Source organism: Candida pseudojiufengensis (assembly GCF_024610245.1).
Source record: "Candida pseudojiufengensis strain CBS 10847 chromosome Unknown scaffold5, whole genome shotgun sequence".
Lineage (NCBI taxonomy): Eukaryota > Fungi > Ascomycota > Pichiomycetes > Serinales > Debaryomycetaceae > Lodderomyces > Lodderomyces pseudojiufengensis.
The window spans coordinates 1-22,115 of NW_026261528.1; the positions used below are offsets into that span (position 1 = coordinate 1).

Sequence of the window (22,115 nt, forward strand, 5' to 3'; positions counted from 1 at the left end):
AAAAATTAAAATAAAATAAAATTTTTTTAAAAAAAAAAAAAAAAAAAAAAAAAAAAAAAAAAAAAAAAAAAAAAAAATCACAAAAACATACCTTTCTGATTAAACCACCCATTGAAAATCCTATTAAATTTGTTGAAAGAATTGCAACTAAAGCAAATCCAACACCAAAATCAACGTTATAAAATTTATTCATTGAAACTAAAATATCAGTAGCATAAGCAGCACCACCATTAAATGAAGCATTAGCCATAATTGTGATAACTGCATGTTCTTTTAAATTGAATGGTCCTGGATTTAATGGAAGACCAAATATTTTAACATTTGGGAAAGCAAAAGCCCAAAATCTTCCCATTGGATAAGCTAAAATTGATGTAACCATGGTTGAAATAACAATAGTTGGAGAATGAAGTGAAAAATACATATTCATAGCAGACCCAATAGTAGTTAATATTAAACCCAAAGTCCATGCTCTGATAGTTGCTTGTGGCATTTCGAAATCATCTGAACTTGGAACAGCTGATCTAACTTCTGGATATGGAGAATCATCTTCAACATGAACACCTGCATAACCATCATCAATAATATCATTTATTAAATTAGATGTGACAGGATCAAATTCTTGAGATTTTGATACAACTAATTCAAGATCTGGTTGTTTTCTATCTGCTTCAAAATCATCATTAACAACTCTTTGATGAACATTTAATTCTGCTTTCTCATTTAAATCATGTGGATGTCCTTCATATGATGACGTTGAACCCTCACCATTACGATGTAATATACTTTTGATTTTATCCATCTTTGTAAATGTTGAGCTGAGTTGATTGGAAAGGTTAAAATGAAAATGTATATCAACAAAAAAGAACAATAAAACATAATTGAAAGATGATTATCAAAATATTATATAACTTTTAAATATCTCAAGATCTGTTATCAATTTAAACGACATTAGGTGAAAATGAGTAACAATAAAATTTAATTAAATTGGGGTGAAACACAAAAACTTAATGGATAAATATAAATTAAGTTAATCATTTCATAATTGTTTTTTTTTTTTTTATAATTTTCCAGGGCAGCCAAGAGAAACCAAGATATAATTTACATCGAATTATACGAGATCGCGGTGTCAACCATACAATTTTCTTGTACTAATTATTCTATGGTCCCGACCTGTTTCAAATTTTTTTTCTTTTTTAATTTAATTTTATTTCATTTTTGTACTCTTTTTCTAAACATTGGTTATGTACAAAGTGTTAAATTTCTATTATAATAGAATTTCCAATTATTCGTACGGCATCAAATATTTCTTTATCAATTTCCAATTACTTTTGTTTAAAATTGTTCAGTAAGTAAATCTTCTTATTTTATATTTCATACTTCCTTCATGTCGTTTATACTAAATTTTTTTGAAGTATGAAACAACGACTTTATCATGCAGGCGGTTAACTGTGCGGTGTACAGTTAAGTGTGCCACATCATCTATTGGATCGACTAAACCCTCAGTTTCAGTGTGGGTAAAGTAAGCATTTCTTTATGTTACAAATGCCTAGTCTAACCGATGTTTCATAATCCTCAAGATAGTTATGCAAATTAAGTAGAAGTCTAACGACCTTTATTAGTCTTCTTTGCATAAAAAATTATACTGTTTTAGTTCTTCGTAATAAAAGTTCAAAAGGGTAGCGATTCTGTCAAGAAATTAATTAGGTCCCCGAATGAAAAGGTTTTAGTTCAGACTTCGGAGTTACAACACGGGATTTCAAATAAAACCTTAAATCAATAATATACTTACATGACATTTGCAACAATAGTTAACTATTCTCTAACAAAACAGGCAGCGAAAAATCCTATCCCTCCATCTTCTTTTGGAAGGGTTCGTACACACCCACCAGCTAGTTCTTTAATAACATTAGGATCTCTCGAAATTTTTTCAAATTCAACTTCCAAACCTCTCCTTTCCCAATTTGGTAATACTAAATCTCGATTAGCTAAAGTCCAACCTTGTTTCTTAACTTCTTCATCAGATAATAAATCAATTACTACTCTTTCATTTTCCTCTGCATGTATAGAACATGTAGAATAAACTACTTTCCGAGCACCATTAAAAGATAAAGCATGTTTCATAATAGAAAATTGAAACGAAGCTAATTTTTCTAATCTATCTGAATTTTTAGTCTCTTCATCCATTGCTCTTCCAAATATACCAGAACCGCTACATGATGGGTCAACAATTAGACCTGTCACATCTTCATAATCTTCTGGCTTGATTGTTGTAAAATCTTGATTTAATACTTGTATTAATTTTTTTCTACTTTTACCAGTTGCCTTTTCTGACATAGTCTTTAATATTGCAGCTCTTTTTGAATCTCTTTCCACGGCATAAACCACCTCATCAACAAAAGTAGCAGCATGAGATGTTTTATTACCTGGTGCCGCACAAGCATCAATGATTTTGGAATGTGGTTCTTTGTAATTTAATATAAAAGCTGGAAAACAACTACCTCTGTCTTGTATAATGATCTCACCCAATTTATAAGCTTCTGTTGAAGTAGTTATTTTTTCTTTTGGATGAACTCCATATAAATTCGGTATATGCTCATCTTGATAGATCAATCCTGGTTTTGTGAGATCCTGAAATCTATTTACTGGTTGTAAATTTAATTTATGCTTTTTGAAAAATCTTTCAGGATCTATCTTTATTGTATTTATTCTAAACCATCTCACAGGAGTTTCATCTTCTTGTTGTATTGTTGGAAGTTGGTCCACTGATTTGACTTTGTATTTTAGTTTTAGTTTAATGAGTTCAGCTTGTAACCTCGTTTTGTTTTTCAAAAATGAGTCTTTTATATGATGCTTCCCACTTTCGATCCTCCCTCTTGAGCTAAAAAGTAAATCATGTACTAGTAAAGCTAGAAGTTCATCACTTATTTTAATTTGTCGATTTATTTTTGATTTGGTTATAATTTGATTGATGTATTCTTTATATTGTAATGTCAGATATACCAAAGCATAAATGTGTTTCGGATTACTTTTTAAACTTTTATCATTAAATATTTTAGACTGAAGATTACCCTCTGGATGTTTCAAAAATTTTTCTGCTTCAAAATATATTTTCATTTGATTTAATCATTGATGGAAATGATAATTCTCTTACATCATTTACATACTGATTTATATTTTTTTTTCTTAGCGCACTGACCAAATTGTTCATTTTTATCAACACCGCCTATGGTATGAATCAACCACCCAAAAATGCCTATCAACCAGGTACTCAATTGACTGTGGGGTCTCACAAAATCTCAATAATTAAGTACATTTCTGCTGGAGGTTTTGCCCACGTTTATACATGTAATATTGAACCTGCTTTTAATGGTTCAAAAGTAGCATGTTTAAAAAGAGTAGTGGTACCAAGTAAATGGCAATTATCATTATTGCGACAGGAAGTTGATGCTATGAGAAGATTAAGAGGTAACAAACACATTGTATCATATATTGACTCTCATGCTTCAAGACTAGGAAATGATGAAGTTCAACAACAATATGAGGTATTACTTTTAATGGAATATTGTCAAAATAATGGTTTAATAGATTTCATGAATACTAGATTAAGAAATAAATTAACAGAAAAGGAGATCATAGATATAATGTATCAAATAACTATTGGAGTAGCTATGTGTCATCATTTAAGACCACCTTTGATTCATAGAGATATTAAAATAGAAAACGTTTTAATTGATTCAAATCATATCTACAAATTATGTGATTTCGGATCTTCAGTCAATTACATGCCAGCACCAAAAAACCCACAAGAGTTACAATTAATGCGAGACGACCTAATGCAGCATACTACTCCTCAATATCGAGCGCCAGAGATGATTGATTTAACAAAAGGATTTCCTATTGATGATAAACTGGACATTTGGGCATTGGGAATTTTCTTATATAAATTATGTTATTACACAACACCATTTGAACTGAACAGCTTACAAGAAATGGAAAGAAATATATTGAATTGTTCAGAAACATTAAGATTTAAAGAGCAACCAGGACTGATTTTCTCAAGGAGGTTAAAAAATATTATTAAAGTTTGTTTGAGAGCTGACCCAAGAAGAAGACCAAATGCACTTCAGTTACTTAGCGAAATAAGTCAAATGAGAGGGGATGAAAGACCTCCTAATGTCATACCTTATAGTGTTACGTCTCAACCAGCACCAACACCTGGTTTTGGTAGCATAGACAAGTCTAAATCCAGTAGTAACATCACAAATACCACGATTAAATCCTCACCATTTGAACTGGAACCAAAGCCAAGTCGTCCAGTTAGTGCTTATTTTGATCATGGAGTGAATAAAATATATTCACAAGGTAATAAATCAAGTCCAACTGTTCAAGCTTATGTAAAACAAGAACTTGCCAAAGGATATGAAAGTACAGATGTTGGTGACACCGAAAACACATTGGATTTTCTTAAAAGTAGAGACTCTACTCATGATAACGGTATTAAATCAGCTTGGAATTCGTTAAGAAAAATTAGCACAGGAAATAGTAGTATCAGTGCTAATAGCACGGGGGAACTGATGAAAAAGAATATTAAAAAGTTATTAACAGGTAGTAAAGAAGAGAAAGAGAATTCAATTCAAAGAAGAATGCAATTATTAATGGAGCAGCAACAACAAAATTTTAAAAAAACTGCTCATGGATATGGCAAATTTACTGATAAAAATGTTATTGATGATATTGATTCTATAAATGCTAGACCAGCTAACAGAAATAAGAAAACATCACCACCACCTAATACCAAACCCAAAAATTCAACATCTTCATCAACAAATCACAAAGTTAAACATACTGCTTCACAACATAAAAAACTATCACCTCCAAAAGTGCCGGTCAACCTATCTTCAAAAAAGAAACCACCCCCACCAGTTAAACCCAAGCCCAAATCATTACAAAGTCGAAGATTATCTACAGGAAGTGGTGATTTTACAATTCCTGATATTGATGATTTAGAGAAAAGTTTTCAAAAAAGATTTCCAAATTATGTATAGAATTTGATTAATTAAAATTTATGTATCATGTTATTCATCAGAACTTGAAAATTCCTCTATATTATCTAGGATATTATCAACACCTTCTTCGAATTTTTCATTTATAACATCAAATAATCCATCCGCTTGTGCTTTCAATACTCTTCCAAATTTCCTTCGAGGACGTTTCAAATCTTCCGCTACGTTATTCCAGCATTGGTTATTTCGACTGGTAAATATGGTTGAATTTTGATAAAACCAATCTACCATACTTTCATCCATTACTGGTACTATTGGTTTCAAAGGAGTTTTATTGATGAAAGCAATTGTGAATTTAACCAACAATTTGATCTCTGCAGCAGGTCTTTTGCTATACAAATGAACGATACTTTGATATGAGTCCCCGAATCCGACCAATACGACATTTTTAAGTTGATTGAAGAAGGAAACATAATTATCCCAAATATACAAAAGTAGTTCCTGTGCAAAAATCGTGGAGTTATATGTTGATGAAGAAGTTGAGCCAGGAATAGGTAGTGGATATGAAGGTATGTTGACATCAATATAACCTACTGGATTGTTGTCTTCTTTTTCCTTTTCAATTTTGTCGATGATTTGTAAGAGGGGATGCTCCAAGACAACTGATGAATTACTCTCTATTATACCATTTGTAGGATTAATATTGGCCCATACATCTGGAGGATCATGAATTGTGATCACTAGAGAGTCACATTCATATATGTTTGGACTGGCAATAACCAAATTATTATTTTTATCAGGGAATTCAAAAGTGAAATTTGTCTGGTCTATAGATAAATTAATGAATTGTTTCATGTCGAATGCTTCATTGGTTTGATTTAATCTTATTGGATCAGAAATATTAGTTAGTTTGAATGTATCAACTCCAGGTAAATCATAAACATCATCAAATGAGGTCTCAGGTATTCCTGATTTTAAACATTTCCAGTATTTGGATTGAATTTTAATAACTTCATCAATAACTTCAATTGTGTCTTGATGAGGCAATTTTGTTATAGTATTTTCTGGTGGTTCACCAATTAAAACTTTAGCCACAGCTAATGCACTTTCACTAATGGAATCCAAATTATAACCACCTTCTAGTATCACAGCCATTTTACCTTTTGCTATACCCTTTAACATATGTGTCATATATCCATACCCCGCTGGACTAACATGGCATCCACCTATAACATCCCCATCAGCTGCATCAAATCCTGAACTAACAATAATTAAATCAGGATCAAATTCAAGAATCACGGGTATAATAACTTTATTAAAAGCATATACATAATCTCCATCATGCATTCCTGCTGTTCTCCAAGGTATATTCAAATTAAAACCTTCACCAGTTTCTACACCAACTTGATCTGAACCACCATATTTGGTACCAGGATAAAATTTTCCATTTTCATAACGATGTAAAGATATATATAAAACTCGGGGGTCATCAAAAAATGCTTTTTGAGTACCATTTCCATGATGGATATCCCAGTCAAGGATCACTATTCTTCTAACAGATTCTGGATAAGATTTTAGTATATTTTTTGCAGCTACAGCTACGTTACTGAATAGACAAAATCCACCTGGACTATCAGGTTCAGCATGATGACCAGGTGGTCTTACAGCAGCCAATGAATTTTTTACTCTTCCTTCAATAACAGCTTTACATGCTTCAATTGTTCCTCCACATGATAATTTAGCTGAAAAATAAGAATCATTATTAACATAAATAGAATCTCCAGCAGCTGTTTCCTTTAACAATTCGTCTTTGGTCATTGTTTCAGTAGATTTAATATGTTGTAAATGCTTTTCTGAATGTACTTCCAAAATTTCTTCCATAGTAGCTTCTCTTATTGGGATTTTTTGTATATATGGACCTAATTCATCAATACCTGAAAGTGAAAAATCCAGTACTAAACCTGCTTCAACTAATTTTTTATAAATTCGATAAATACGACGAGGATCTTCAGGGTGAGGATCAGTATACTCAAAATATGAAGTAAAAATTTTTGCATGATATCTCATTCTAACGTCATAAACTAATCCTGTTTTCAATGGTATATAAAATAATTGAGGTTTAGAAGGTGGTGCAACAACAATTGGTCTTGACCCATTTCTATTACCAAGATCTTCTAATTTTATTTTTTTATTAGGCGGACTATTACTAATATCATCATTTGAACTAGGTTTTATTAAATCTTCCGTTATGATATCTGGTTTTTCTTTTATTGATGTATTATTAACTTTCTCGGTTTCATGTATGTTTGAATTTTTCTCTTCTATATTATTTGGTTCAGTATCATCTAGTTTAATACTTTCTGGTTCAACATAATTTGATTCAGATAAATCAACATTTTCTGCAGGCGATATTAGTGACTCGCTCATTGTATTGTAAAACTTGAGTCTGTTGAAAAGTGTAAAATTTAAGTTTGATAATCGAATTGAATGAAAAATTAAGATTTTTATTTATTTACTTTTGACTTTTTCTCTCTTTCGAGTTTATAATTCTAAATGCAGAACTAAAATTAAGCGAGATTTCAATTCCTAATAATAATTTATGATTTCAACTTTAAGTATATCGTCTTATTGAAGACGAGACCATTAATGTCCTTATTGATACCTAATTCCAATGATTACCATGACGCTCATGGGGACTTGGATCAGGATGAGTTATATCGTCAAAACATACGTTCCAATTATTTATTTCAACCAGTATCGGGCCTTTTCAAGCAAACAGATCTTGAAACAGATGACATGAGTTTTAGATATACTGATGATAATTTCGGAATAAAAATTTCTTACAAAGATATCATAAAAAATTTAAAAGAATTAAATGACAATGCACCAGAGAATGTACAATATAAATTACTATTCCTTGCAAGACATGGACAAAGTTTTGCAAATGTAGTAGCTCGAAAATATACAAAAGAAGAATGGTTTGCAAAATGGAGATATATTGGTTTTGACGGAGAATTTACTTATGGTCCAGATGCAGATTTAACCGATTTGGGAATACGACAAGCATTAGAAAATAACAGAGCATGGAAGCGACAATTGGAGTTAGGATGTCCGTTTCCAAAATCATTTTATTTGTCTCCATTACAAAGATCCATTAAAACATTTAACATAACTTGGGGTGAAGATTCTTTGAAACGGATAGAAAATAAAGAAGATACTATTAATATTTCCCCAAATTTAAATCCCCAAGTGATTGAGCCGTTGAGAGAAACTATTGGAATTCACCTTTGTCACAAGAGGTCAAAAAAATCTGAGTTATGTTCCAAATTTCCTTATCTACAATTCTCAGAAGAATTCCCAGAAGAGGATTTATTGTTTGAAGAATACAACGACGTTAGAGAAAAATTATACCAACAATTTATGAGGATACATACGGTTCTTGAAAATATTTTCGAAAATGACAAAAATGATGTGATTTCCATTACCTCACATGCTGGAACTATAAGGGCGTTTCTTACGGTGATAAATCATAGAAAATTTACAATACCAACTGGTGGGATGATACCGGTAATAGTTAGAGCTGAGAAAGTAGATAAATCCTAAATGTAGAACAGTTGTTGCAAAATACTCCCAAATGCGCGCTACCATATAAAATTTAAAAAATCTTATAGTGCGGCTTGATGAAACATTTACGAATAAATTTCGATCGGTAAATAATCTCATCTGAAAATTTATCATATATAGATCAAACCATACTACTTAAACCATGTCTAGAACCAATCTAGAACATCATAACACTTTAAAACTAAAGAAACCACGAGTCTCAAAAGTCAATCCCCTAAATCCTAGCACGAACTTATCAGAATGTTTCAAAAAAGTTTCGACATCACTATATGTCTCACTAGCACCAAAATTCATAAATGATCCTATATCTGGGATAAAACAGCAACATCTAGATCCACTCATCATGACATACTATCCAAAAGTAAAAGGAATAATATTATCATACTCAAATATAAAACTTCTTACAAAATCTCAGGGTCAAAATCTAGCTAAAATTGAAGGTGCATCACCGTTCACTTTCATTTGGGTAAATGTTGATTTTCTAATATGGAGTCCTTGTGTAGGTGACACCCTAGAAGGTGACATTTATATGCAAACACCATCTCATATAGGTTTATTGATTTGTGATGTTTTCAACGCATCGATAAAGAAATATAACATACCAATGGATTGGTCTTTCACACCTAGTCAAGAGGATGAGGAGGATAATAAGAGGACATTTGGATATTGGACTGATGATTTGGGGGATAAGATAGATGGTAAATTGAAATTTACAGTAAAAGCTATATACACTACAGGAAGAGTAGTTAGTATTGAAGGAACATTAATAAAACCAGGCGAAGAAAGAAATTCTCAACCAGTGTACAAGGAGAAAAGTAGTCAAAATAAAGTCGATAATACTACCGTTAATACTCATAAGAAATTCGATGATGATGAAGAAGAGGAGAAAGATAAGAGCCAAGTTTTGCCTACCTATGAAGAGAGTGGAAACGATGATGAAGATTATAAAATAGTTAACAATTCCGATTCTGTTGAAGATGAAGTTGAATCGGATTAATTGTAAAATTCCAATCAAATATACCTTAATTTCTTGTCTTCTCGTCATTAATCATTCTCCAAATTACATCCTGATCTTTTTTAGTTGGTCTATCTAACTTCCTTCTTCTATATGAACCACCGCCGAATATAATTCTGTATAGCAACAGACTATCTTTTTTAATTGATTTTTCGTAGGAGGTAACGTTTTTAGTTGGATTATCATTGGTACCCATCATAGTCAATTTTTGAACCTTATGTAATTTTTTGAAATTGAACCACGTAATGAGTAAGCCCTGTATCACTGAAAATACAACAATAGCTCCAAAACCTAAATTTGAATCTTCGATGTAATTTTTCAAATTCATTCCGTAGAATGCCGGTAATAACGTTGCAACAGTTATTCCCAAAGTATATACAGTAACTTTTAATTCAAACAACATTAAAGAATTTCTATTAGCATCCAATATAATATTTACAATTTCCTCAGTTGCTTTTATATCATTCAACAAACTACCGGCTTGTTGAACAAATTCATCACATTGTCGGTAATAACTTTCAAGTATCATCTCTAATTCGTCAAACGACCGCGCATTTGGATTACTCAAAAACATCCCAGCTAAATCTTCATCATTTTCAAGTAATTCCTCCAAAACATCACGAATCAATACAGCCTTTTGATGAAATGATGATAACTGCTTCGATCGTATTAATAACTCTTGTAACTTTTTTCTATCTACTTCATTCTCCAATTCTGATAGCACTTGCCCACAGCTCTGTAAATAAGTTTTGATTTCGGCCTCAAGGTAGCTCATCACACTGACTAACATCAGTTCTAATGCCTTGAACTCGTACGTGGTTGTATTTGATTTTAATTTTAATTCCAAATCATACATGAATACTCCCAACTTAGAAGCTACTTCACTATTCGATGTGTCAAATACCATTACTGAGTTCTTTTTTATGATCGCTTTTATGTATAGTAGATTGACTAAAATAGCATTGGAAGGCCGTATCATTATCATTGGAACAACATCAATTGATGAAGTATCGATTTTTCTTAAGTCTCTTGGAAATAAGTGATTTTCTTTTAGGAATTGAACTTTGGGGAATTTTTTTGAAACTGCTGTTATTCTACCTTTCGAATCAAATACAGTGCATGAAACATATAAATCATTTGGTTGAATAGGTTTTAATCTATTTAGTATTTTACTGTCTGTGTTAGCTGGTATGGGATCCGGTAGTGGGCTTTTTGACTTTGTTGAAGTTGTTAGGTAACATCGGCATCTTGGGGCCATATAACATAGTTGTTGTTGTAAAGTCTTTAGCATTTTCAATGTAAGTGATGTATATGTGAAATATGATGTACAGTAAAGTTAAGATCAAGCTGATCATTGTAGGAAATTTTCTAAAATGATCTTGATGCGGCGCAATCTTAATTTTTTAAAGTCAATCGCAAAGATCAATCACAAATTTAACAAGCTAAAATGAGACATATTTAGTCGTTAGCTTACGAGAGTAGAAGTTAGCACATGAGTCTAAAAACAATTTTATCAATGTACGTATTAAACATTTCTAATCAAAAAATTTTCTGGTTAAAGAAGGACCAAATAATTCTAACCTTATAGCAGGTAATGCTTCTTCTTGCAAAATCTTTAATCTTTCTTCCAAGGTATTGTCTACTTCAATTTTGCCTGTCCCATTAACAATTACCACACCTCCTGCAAGATCTTTATTCAAGAAATCCTTATCATCGACAGTAATATCTACATGTTGACCAGATTTCTCTTCATAATTCTTACTGGCTTCTTTAGCAGCTTCCTTTGCCAAATCTACATCTTCTTTTCTCACTCTTAAACTTACTTTTGGTTCTAATAAAATCAATATACCTTCTTCAATTAATCCAACTAAAACAGGTTTATATTTTTCTTTATCGTTTGTAATAGTTTTTAATTCCTTTTCGGCATCTTCAAAAATTTGATTTAAAATTTGATCTTTTTCTCCTAAAATTCTTAATCTTGTTTTATTACCAATTGTTGATTTTGTAATTTGTTGTGCTAAACTTGCTTTTTTTAATTTTTGTTCATATGTGGAATCAATTGCAGAAGTTTCTAATCTTACTGTTGATGATTTTTCAATTTCATATTCTTCGTCTGCTTTCAATCTGATTTCTTTTGCTTTTTCATTTGCTTCTTTCTCAATGAAAGCTTGCATTTTTGTAAGCTCTGACTTAACCTAAAAAAAATTTAAACGTTAGTTTTCATTGCTCAAATCAATTGTTGCGCTAAGGATAGTGAAACTTACTTGTTCGTCCAGTAACGTCATGGTTTATAGTTGGTATATCTGGTGGTTTGTAGATCTGGCAATTTTAAATTAATCAATTGATATCTTGATTGTTGAGAGAGAACTTAAAATTCAATGTGGTAAATATTTTGGACGAATTCACACGCACCATAATTCTATCTACAACCTACCTTAGATACAAGATCATTCTCAATAAAAAAGTCATATAAATGCAATTACTTTTAAATTTATACAATATAGGTTTATATAATTTTATCTAAAAATTTTCTAGCAACTTCAACACCTAAAAATGTGGCGGCATTAGCAGGGAACGATCTACATAAAGCTGGTCCAACACCTGGGAAAAATGCTTTTATACCACCTTTAGCATAAATATTTTTGGCTGTTTGTGAAATTGAAATTGGTACATTTGAGGATTGTTGACTTGATTTAATTGTATCTATAGGGAAAACACCTAACCACATTGCAACACCAGCACAACCACCTGCAGTCATGATTGCACCAATTGATAAGTCTTTACCTGGACTAGATAATTTAGCTTTTATATATTCATAAGTTGCAAAATATAATGCAGATCCTGGTCCATCTCTTGCTAAAGTAGCAGCAGATCCTTTAAAAATTGATCTAATACCACCAGTTTTATACATTTCAGCAATAACAGCTCCCATACTTTTTGTTTTTGCACCTTCTTGAATTTGCATCATAACTTTAACTCTTTCAAATGGAGCTGCAACTAAAGTAGTTGGGATCGCACTTATAAATCCTGCAGTTGAAATATCTGCAATTGTAAAATTGTCAATAGTTTTACCAGTAAAATTTCCAACTAATTTTTTACCTACATCATAACCCCAAAATGAAACTGCAAACATTGGTGTAACCCCTAATAACGGTGGTAAAACACCTCTATAAAGTCCTTTCAAACCGTCCTTAGCAATGGTATCTTTAACACATTGAATTGATGAATTATATAATCCTGTTTGTAATCTAACTTTTACTAAATCAAATGGGTGTCCAGTTAATACTGCACATATACCGCCAAAACCTCCTGCGGCAAATGATTTAACATTATCTACCAAAACTGAATCAACGTCATCCATTGTTAATCAATTGAAACTAGTATATGAATAGTAGAAGTCTATAATTAAAAATCTAAACGAATAAGAAATGAGTGAGTATTTATTACAAACAAAAATAAAGATAATTTGAAAAATTAAATGGACTAAACAAAAGATAATAATTTTTTTTTTTTTTTTCATTCATGTTCATAAATCTGGGGGAAATCAGACTCAACTATTATAGTTTATTAAAGTACTTATATGGTCTAGTCTGATTACTATTATTGCGCTCAACCCCAATTACTTAATATTCACTGACTTTGAATTGGACCTACTCAGTCGAAATTACAACATTCAACAGTCTTTTTCTTGACAATGCTATTTATTTATTATTATCTTCCGAGGTTGCTCGTTTTAAAATTGAAATTTTCAATCAAAAAGATTCAATAAAATTTAAATTTATCGATCCAAGTCGCATAAAGTTTTTGTCCGATTATTTATACCCGACACTACGGTCCACACAAAATCTATCAATCTATATCTCAGTTGAAGTATTATATTTCATTCCAATTTGATATATTTTGAAACCTTTGTAATCAAATTTAAAAATACTTGGATTAACATGAAAATGGTATTTTTAGAGATTTAAGTATTACATACTTACACTATTATGCTCAGTTTTACTTTTAGAGCCAAACTCATATTAGTAATGAAGATCAAAGAATAGACTGGTCGATTTATCGCGAAGTTTGGACCAAAATTATATAGAAAAATAAAAAGATTTTGCAACAAAATCTTCTGCCATATCTAATTATTTTTGAGATTTTCCTAGAAGGATAGAAATACAGAAGTTATGTTCAAGAGTCAAAATGCATTAATCCTGACCTGGAGATTACAATGAAACTATTTTTTAGACTATATCTCTTCAATTGACGACTTCATAAAGCATTCAATTGCTCAAAGCTAGTGAACAGTACGTATCAACCCACTTAGTATAACCATCGTTTACTTACATGATCTGTGATCAATATTATAAGTGTACAGATATTTCGCACGAAGATTACAAGAATCTACTTCAAATCGACATGAATGCATGGCAATGGTTTTACCATTGTGAAATTTATGATAAACCGTTGGATCTATTTAAGTCTTTTTACTACATTTCAATAAACAAGAAGTAGTAGTTTTCTTCATTTGTCATTGATTCTTTATAAAGTATCATATACGTATTATACACTGTATGTAAGTTCTATAATTATCATTAACCTGAACTAATTATCATTCTAGTTGTTAAAGTGAATTTTTAGGAATAATTATAATAAGTAATTTAACAATAATTTATTTTTTTTATTAAAAAAAAAAAAGCTACAATATAAGTTGTAAAAAAATTCTTTTTACTAGTCTACAATACTCCATATCATTAATGACGACCATTCCCAAAATCAACTTTACCATTCAAAACTCAAGCGAGTAATAGTATAACTAAATTTGCTGGATCTGACCCTTATACCAAAATGTTAAATACCCATATGAAGTTTTAACCAACCTTCCGGATCACTCACACTGAATTTTTTGCCTTGTTATTTATCAAAGATTAAATTCGAATGAAAAACTCAGTTTCATGTATCATTAACTATACTGATAAAACCAGTCAGATTTAAGAGACAGGAAATGAAGTAACCATGAGAATAAGGGAAGATCATCAACATCAACTAATTGTTCTCACGTTTTTACCCATCTGATGAATTTGATGATCGTTGATATACTTCATTAATTAATTGATTCAGCATTTTTCTCAGCAACTCAAGCATTCGAAATTCAGTAATACCGAATGATTCATAGTCGACACAATTTAAAACTTTCATGAATGAGGTTTTGGGCTTTTCATTGGTTCCTACATCAAAGCCGCACTTGACTACCCTGTTAGGGAATGCTACACTTTACCTTATCAACGAAAAAAGTAATTGATTAAATTTTATATGTCGTGTCTCAATTTGTTATTTCAAGTTAAACTCAAAATATAGTAACAATAATAATTACTTGGAGTTGATTGTTTTTTTTTTTTTTTTTTAATTTTTAATTTTTAATTATTTGTCATAATAATTAATAAAAAATTCAACAACAATCTTTCCATTTTAACTTAGGAGGAGAACTTTTACACCAAGTCAATCAAAATCACTCAATCAATCAACTTTAGTAGACAATCAATCAATAGACTCATCATTATCTTACTTATTATCAAAGGGAACAACAATATCACATCATTTTATTATCATCTTTAAGTATTTATATTTTATGGAGTGTCAATTTTATATTTGCCATCCCTTTGTCGCTCAATTTTAATTGGACGAAAGAATAATTCACCAAAAAAAATTTTTTTATCAACTGCTTGTTTTGACATCCGAACAACAATAGTTAAGTGGAGAAATTAAAATATCAACACCATCAATCAACCATATCTTAATATCAATCAAAGAATAATATTTTGAATTTTAAATATTGGGGTTAACCCTGCGATGGCAATAAATCCAGCAAAAAATGAAAGCAAAGCCAATCAACATGCAGCTGGTGCAAGATTTCGTCAAAGAAAAATTTCAGTCAAGCAACCATTATCAATTCATAAACAAAGAGATCTACCTTCATTAGATGCTTCAGAACTAGAGCCAAGTCAAATACATCATTTAAATTCAAATAACATTGGACAACCACCTCGAGATATTAATGCTGTGGATACTGGAGTTGATAAAAACGAAGAAGATGAAGTTCATTTACAACAAGTAATAAATGCAGCTCAAAAGGCATTAACAAGTAACAAAACAAGTAATATGTACATACCTACTCCCGATGCATCAAAAATTTGGACAGAAGCTTCAAAATATTATGACGATCAAAAATTTAAAGAACCAGAGTCATATATTAAATTTAGTGCGACGGTTGAAGATACAGTTGGAGTTGAATATAATATGGATGAAGAAGACGAAGAATTTTATAATAACAATCTAAAATCTAAATGTACAGAATTGGAATTTGAAACAATGTGTGATAGATTGGAGAAAACTATTGAAGCAAGACAACCCTTTTTATCAATGGATCCAACAAATTTATTACCATACGATGAAATGCTAATGTATTTAACTGCTGAAAATAATCATAACACTGAATATTTATCAACCATCACTCTAAAAGAAAAATTATCAAAGGAAATAAATTATAAACCCTTTACTACAATATTTGATAAGGATCAAGATCATACTTCACAAATACGTCCAATATCTAAATTATTTGATTTATATGGAAAAACAGTATATTCTTATTGGAGAAAAAGAAAAATTGCAAGAAAAGGTAGATCTATTCAACCAACTTTAAGATTTGAAGATCCTAATGCAAATGAAAAAGATAATGATAATGATCCATATATTTGTTTCAGAAGAAGAGAATTCAGACAAGCAAGAAAAACAAGAAGAGCAGATACAGTTGGAGCAGAACGTATAAGATTATTGCAAAAATCGCTACATCGTGCTAGAGATTTAATAATGAGTGTTTGTGAACGTGAAATTTTAAATTTAGACAATTTGCTGGCAGATTTGGATATTTTTAAATTAAGGTCAGAAACTAAGAACGTTAAAAGAGAACTTGGAATCAAAGGTGATGATTATCTATTTTTCCCACATAAGAAAAGAAAAATTGTTAAAGCAAAAGAGGATGATGATAAGAAAAAAGAACGAAAGAAAACAGAATCAACGACTCAAGAATCTCAACAAGCACAACAAAATTCAACACAACAATCAACTGCACAAAATCCTGCCGTTTCAGAACCAGCACCAAACCAACCATATGTCAAATTACCACCTGCAAAAATTCCAGATATGGAGCTTGTTACTGTTTCATTGGTTTTACGTGACAAAAATGATACTATAAAACGTGCTGTTATGGAAAAACTCAAAAAAAGGAAGGAACCTGACAAGGGTTTCATCAATCTTACTGATGATCCATTTGAACCCTTATTTGATATCTCGACTAACAATGATTTGGTTGAATCTAATCATATACCATATTCATCAATTGCGGCAACTAATTTTCATCAATTCAATACTTCAAATTATTTAAGCGAACCATTAAAATCGTTAATTGAGGGTAACAAACCTTTACCTGGCGTAAAGACAATAAAAGGATCAAATGGAGAAATTATACCTACCAAATCATTTCCACATATTACATCCCTTTTGCATGACAAAATTTCTAATAATGAATATAATTCCACAAGCTATATCGCAAAATTGTTGAAGAATATTGAAAATAATAATTATGACAATTATACTCATGGTTTCATTAAGGACAATAAACTGGTTGATAAAAGTAAACTTTCAGAGCCAATATTTAGACTTCGTAAAAGAGTTGCTCGAGCTCATAGGACATTTATAGATAGAAGAGGACAACAAACTTCAAACATACTTGATGAGTTGGTGAGTTTTTCTGGAGAAGAAGATGAATCAGAAGAGGAAGAAATACCCAATGTTTATGAAAGTAAGGTTGATACATGGAAGAGATTGAAATCAAATTGGAGATTTGATGATGATTTATCTAGTTATCAAAAAGGAACATTGGATCCATTTAGTCTTGATCCATCAAAACTTAACAATATAAGCGAGGATACTCAAGCAATTAGGTTTGGCTCGATGTTACTTTCAAAGTCATATAGTTTACTCAAAGAATCAGTTCAGCAAAAGCAACAATCATTTTTACAACTGGCAAGAATGAGAGCTCTACAACAGCAGCAGCTTAAACAACAACATCAGAAACAACAACAGCAGCAGCAGCAACAACAACAACAACAACAGCAACAACAACAGCAGCAGCAGCAACAACAAATACATCAACAACAACAACAACAACAACAACAACAACAGCAACTACAACAACAACAACAACGCTCAACCCAACAATCTCCACAACAACAGCTGCCTTCTCAAGCTCATCAAATTAATTCGACTCAAGTTCAACAACAGCTGCCTGTTCCACAATATCAACAACAAATGAGTGTTCCTGTTCCATCTCAAAAACGAACTTCTTCCTCGTTTCAACACAAGACAAAACCATTATCACCAGCTCAAAACTCCATCAACCAACCTTCTCCTCAGGCAATTCATTGAAAAATGTCATTTTGTAAGGTCTATAGTGTATATAAAATTTGTAATATATTTAATCAAGATAGATAATATTAATAGATTTTGACGTAACAAGGAGGGGGATTTGCTTTTACGATTATTACACAAAATCGTAACTCATATATGAGCTAAACCACAGTTGAAAAATTGCTATTTCTTTAGTCTAAAACAGATATAAATATACAACTAAATCACTTCAAAATTAGTTTGATCATGTTCTTCCAGAATTAAATCGATAAAAATGTCTGTTAGTAAAGTCATAGTTTTTGGCGCTCATGGAAAAATTGGTCAACACGTTATAAAATTATTATCAAAACTTGATTATAAAACTACGGCTGTAGTAAGAAATGATGAACAAGCATCAACTATACAAAAACTTGCAGATAATTCTTCAAATGTTTCGTCAACAAACTTAACTATTGATGAAGCATCAGTCAAAGATTTAAGTGGTTCGATTAAAGGAAATGATGCAGTTATATTAACAGTCGGTTCAGCTGGTAAAAATCTTTTACAAGTGGATTTGGATGGAGTAGTCAAGACATTTGAAGCAAGTGTGGAAGCTAATGTCAAGAGATTGATTTTGATTAGTGCAATTCATGCTGAAAATAGAGAATTTGGTGAGAAATCTCAAATAAGAGATTATTATATTGCAAAACATTATGCTGATAGAATTTTAATTGATGAATTTTCAAACAAATTAGATTATACTATCATTAAACCAACTCATTTAACTGATGATCCATCAACTGGTAAAATTGATATAATTAAAAATTTGAATGAAGATGTAGGTAAAATCTCAAGAACCGATGTTGCTAAAGTTTTAGTTGAAATTTTAAATTTGAAAGAAACTTATGGTAAGAGCTATAACATTAAGAATGGAAGTCATGATATTGACAATCCTTCAACATATGAGGCCTAGCTTAGAATCTCAAATTTTTGTTTGATATTAGTCTATAATATTCTATACGTTCAATTATCTTTTTAGTATAATATTTTCTTTAAAATAGTCCCTCTATTTCTCCATCGTCGTTAACTTCTACATTCATAAATCCAGCATGAGTAGGTAATCCAGGTATAGTCATAATTTCAGCAGCTAATGCATACAAATATCCAGCTCCAGCAGAACATCTTACTTCTCTAATTGGAATTGTGAAACCAGTTGGGACACCTTTTAATGCTGGGTCATGACTTAACGAATATTGAGTTTTGGCTATACATATTGGTAAATTATCATACCCTTGTTGAGTATATGTTTCTATTTGTTGTTTTGCTAATGGTGAAAGTTCTATGTCCTTAGCTCCATACATTTTTTGAGCAATTGTGTTCAATTTATTCTCAATCGAGTCATTAATATCATATAGAAACTGTTGCTGACCCTCTGGCGATTGTTTGACTGCCTCGACAACTGCTTCTGCTAAAGCTTTTGCACCCAATCCACCTTTTGCCCAATGATTTGAAGGTACAGCAAAATCAGCACCAGCTCTTATGGCATGTTCTTGAATTAATTTGATTTCTGCGTCAGTATCAGTTTCAAATTGATTTACTGCAACAACCACTGGAACGTTATATTGTTTTATATTTGCAATTTGTTTTGCTAAATTAGCACAACCATTTTCCAAAAATTCAAGATTTTCAGTTACATATTCAGATGGTAATGACTGACCTGGTTTAACATCGGATGCACCTCCATGTAATTTCAATGCTCTAGTAGTAGCAACTAAAACAACAGTATCTGGTTTTAATCCAGAACTTCTACATTTGATATTGAAGAAACGTTCTCCACCCATTGTAAAATCAAAACCAGCTTCAGTTACAACGAATCCGGCTTGTCCATTGTTAATAGGATTAGATGGTGATGTCAATTTTAAAGCTACCTTATCTGCAACGACCGAAGAAGCACCAATTGAAATGTTAGCAAATGGACCTGCATGTACAAATACCGGTGTACCTTCAACAGTTTGCATCAAATTTGGTTTAATGGCATCTTTCAATAACGCAGTGATGGCACCGGCTACTCCAATGTCTTCGGCTGTTATAGCTTCTCCAGTCTCTTTCTGAGTTCCAATAACTACTTTACCCACTCTTTCTCTTAAATCTTTCAATGAATTGGAAAGTGCTAATATAGCCATAAGCTCACTTGCTACTGTAATATCCATACCTGTTTTTCTTGTAAAACCTCTTTCGTTTTTACCTTGCCCTATCGTCATTTCTCTGACAAATCTATCATTACAATCAACAACTCTTTTTATAGTTATTGATTCAGGATCAATATCTAATTTTGCAAATTTCTCAATTTCTTCCGATGTCAAATCATCAGGATTAGAATTATTTATACCTAATTTCTTCAACCTTTTCAACATGGAATTTGTGAATGCTCTCTTACCTTTTTTAACAGGAACCAATCTCTTGTAAAAACCGCCAATAGACTTGGAAGTAGCTTCATGGAACATTCTTGTATCAACTGCAGCACATAACAAATTTTGGGCAGCTGAAATTGCATGTATATCTCCCGTTAAATGCATATTGAACTCATCCATAGGAATAACCTGTGCATATCCACCTCCTGCTGCTCCACCTTTTACACCGAAAGTTGGTCCCATAGATGGCTGTCTCACATTTGCAATTGAATTATATCCTAATTGAGCACCAAGAGCTTGAGCCAAACCCATTGTTGTAGTTGATTTACCTTCACCCAATGGAGTTGGTGTAATACCTGCAACCAAAACGAAATATCCCTTATCGTCAGCTGATCCTTCAACTTGCTCATCTAGTCTCTTAATAACAGCTTTTGTATCAACTTTTGCTTTATAATGACCAAAAGGTTCTAATTCTTTATCAAGTAATCCCAATTCTTTGGCAATTTTTGTAATGAGTTTTGGTTTTTGAGCTCTTGAAATATCAATATCTGATGGTACGGGGGTTTTCAAATGTAATGGTAATGGTTTAAATCTATGCTCGTGAGCCTTTTGTGCATGCAAAACAGCAGCATCATAAACATTTGAACATAACATAGCAACTGTCATTGGACCAACTCCACCTGGAACTGGGGTAATAAACCCAGCTTTCTTTGCAACCTCTTCATAAGCAACATCCCCTACTAACTTTTGACCATTTTTAGAGTTGGTATCCTTGATATAGTTGATACCAACATCAATAACAATGACTCCATCTTTAATCCAAGATGCCTTTACATATTCCGGTATTCCCACTGCTGCTATGACTATATCTGCTTGTGCAACTACCTCTGGTAAATCTTTAGTGTGACGATGACATATTGTGACTGTACAATCTTCATTTCTCAACATTGTTGCAACTGGTGTACCTACAATATCTGATCTTCCCAACACAACTGCATTTTTTCCTCTCAATTCTACCCCAGTGGTTTTTATTAACTCAATAATTCCATTTGGTGTACAGGGTTTGAAATGAGGAACTCCTCCTTTTTTAGATAATTGCCCAACATTATAATGGTCAAATCCGTCTACATCCTTTTCTGTAATTACAGAATTTGTAACTAATGTTTCATCAATATGCTTCGGTAAAGGTAATTGAATTAGTATTCCGTGTATTTTTGGATCCTTATTTAATGCATCAATTTCTTCTATTAAATCATCCTGACTTATATTCTCATCTAATTTAATTAGATTTGAATTTATATTTGACTTTGCAGCTGCTTTTAATTTTGATCTTACATAAGCTGAGGAATCTGGTCTTGAACCTACTTGGACAATCGATAAACTTGGTTTGAATTTAAAAGACTCTGGTGTGTCAATTCCAAAATGTTCTTTATTATAGTTTACAACTTTTTCAGCAATATCATTTCGTATTTTATTAGCTAGCTTGGTTCCTGAAACTATAGTGGCATTTAAAATGGGAATTGATTTTGTAAAATTTCTCTTGAATACTGGATCAAGTGGTTTTATGAACCTTTGACCCCCAACCCTTAGCATCGAGTATTTTTATGTTGATATTATTTAAATTAAAAGATG

General features: G+C 31.5%; 12 protein-coding genes across 12 annotated transcripts; 5 read left to right on the plus strand and 7 right to left on the minus strand. All coding sequences in view use genetic code 12, as the record gives it.

Moving 5' to 3' along the window:
• Positions 1 to 91: 91 nt before the first annotated feature.
• On the minus strand, positions 92 to 799 carry OPT1 (oligopeptide transporter; the record flags this gene model as incomplete). Its single annotated transcript, XM_051756993.1, has 1 exon — positions 92 to 799. A coding segment is annotated over one exon (708 nt), but the record flags the coding sequence as incomplete, so codon positions are not given.
• A 1,013-nt stretch (positions 800 to 1,812) lies between these two features.
• On the minus strand, positions 1,813 to 3,114 carry KGF55_002323 (rRNA (cytosine-C5-)-methyltransferase; the record flags this gene model as incomplete). Its single annotated transcript, XM_051756994.1, has 1 exon — positions 1,813 to 3,114. The coding sequence occupies one exon, from the start codon at positions 3,112 to 3,114 to the stop codon at positions 1,813 to 1,815; it is 1,302 nt and encodes a 433-aa protein (XP_051614584.1).
• A 116-nt stretch (positions 3,115 to 3,230) lies between these two features.
• PRK1 (serine/threonine protein kinase) lies at positions 3,231 to 5,045 on the plus strand (the record flags this gene model as incomplete). The annotated part of the gene is made up of 1 exon (XM_051756995.1): positions 3,231 to 5,045. The coding sequence occupies one exon, from the start codon at positions 3,231 to 3,233 to the stop codon at positions 5,043 to 5,045; it is 1,815 nt and encodes a 604-aa protein (XP_051614585.1).
• Positions 5,046 to 5,075: 30 nt separating this feature from the next.
• Positions 5,076 to 7,430, minus strand: HDA1 (histone deacetylase; the record flags this gene model as incomplete). The annotated part of the gene is made up of 1 exon (XM_051756996.1): positions 5,076 to 7,430. The coding sequence occupies one exon, from the start codon at positions 7,428 to 7,430 to the stop codon at positions 5,076 to 5,078; it is 2,355 nt and encodes a 784-aa protein (XP_051614586.1).
• Positions 7,431 to 7,649: 219 nt separating this feature from the next.
• On the plus strand, positions 7,650 to 8,606 carry KGF55_002326 (uncharacterized protein; the record flags this gene model as incomplete). The annotated part of the gene is made up of 1 exon (XM_051756997.1): positions 7,650 to 8,606. One exon carries the CDS (start codon positions 7,650 to 7,652, stop codon positions 8,604 to 8,606), a length of 957 nt encoding a protein of 318 aa, XP_051614587.1.
• A 163-nt stretch (positions 8,607 to 8,769) lies between these two features.
• On the plus strand, positions 8,770 to 9,624 carry KGF55_002327 (DNA-directed RNA polymerase I subunit; the record flags this gene model as incomplete). The annotated part of the gene is made up of 1 exon (XM_051756999.1): positions 8,770 to 9,624. The coding sequence occupies one exon, from the start codon at positions 8,770 to 8,772 to the stop codon at positions 9,622 to 9,624; it is 855 nt and encodes a 284-aa protein (XP_051614588.1).
• Positions 9,625 to 9,649: 25 nt separating this feature from the next.
• MRS2 (Mrs2p) lies at positions 9,650 to 10,933 on the minus strand (the record flags this gene model as incomplete). The annotated part of the gene is made up of 1 exon (XM_051757000.1): positions 9,650 to 10,933. One exon carries the CDS (start codon positions 10,931 to 10,933, stop codon positions 9,650 to 9,652), a length of 1,284 nt encoding a protein of 427 aa, XP_051614589.1.
• A 244-nt stretch (positions 10,934 to 11,177) lies between these two features.
• On the minus strand, positions 11,178 to 11,927 carry VMA4 (H(+)-transporting V1 sector ATPase subunit E; the record flags this gene model as incomplete). Its single annotated transcript, XM_051757001.1, has 2 exons — positions 11,178 to 11,837; positions 11,907 to 11,927. The coding sequence occupies 2 exons, from the start codon at positions 11,925 to 11,927 to the stop codon at positions 11,178 to 11,180; spliced, it is 681 nt and encodes a 226-aa protein (XP_051614590.1).
• Positions 11,928 to 12,148: 221 nt separating this feature from the next.
• Positions 12,149 to 13,003, minus strand: CRC1 (carnitine:acyl carnitine antiporter; the record flags this gene model as incomplete). Its single annotated transcript, XM_051757002.1, has 1 exon — positions 12,149 to 13,003. One exon carries the CDS (start codon positions 13,001 to 13,003, stop codon positions 12,149 to 12,151), a length of 855 nt encoding a protein of 284 aa, XP_051614591.1.
• A 2,474-nt stretch (positions 13,004 to 15,477) lies between these two features.
• On the plus strand, positions 15,478 to 18,111 carry EPL1 (Epl1p; the record flags this gene model as incomplete). Its single annotated transcript, XM_051757003.1, has 1 exon — positions 15,478 to 18,111. The coding sequence occupies one exon, from the start codon at positions 15,478 to 15,480 to the stop codon at positions 18,109 to 18,111; it is 2,634 nt and encodes an 877-aa protein (XP_051614592.1).
• A 256-nt stretch (positions 18,112 to 18,367) lies between these two features.
• On the plus strand, positions 18,368 to 19,045 carry KGF55_002332 (uncharacterized protein; the record flags this gene model as incomplete). Its single annotated transcript, XM_051757004.1, has 1 exon — positions 18,368 to 19,045. One exon carries the CDS (start codon positions 18,368 to 18,370, stop codon positions 19,043 to 19,045), a length of 678 nt encoding a protein of 225 aa, XP_051614593.1.
• Positions 19,046 to 19,124: 79 nt separating this feature from the next.
• On the minus strand, positions 19,125 to 22,076 carry MIS12 (Mis12p; the record flags this gene model as incomplete). Its single annotated transcript, XM_051757005.1, has 1 exon — positions 19,125 to 22,076. One exon carries the CDS (start codon positions 22,074 to 22,076, stop codon positions 19,125 to 19,127), a length of 2,952 nt encoding a protein of 983 aa, XP_051614594.1.
• Positions 22,077 to 22,115: the final 39 nt, after the last annotated feature.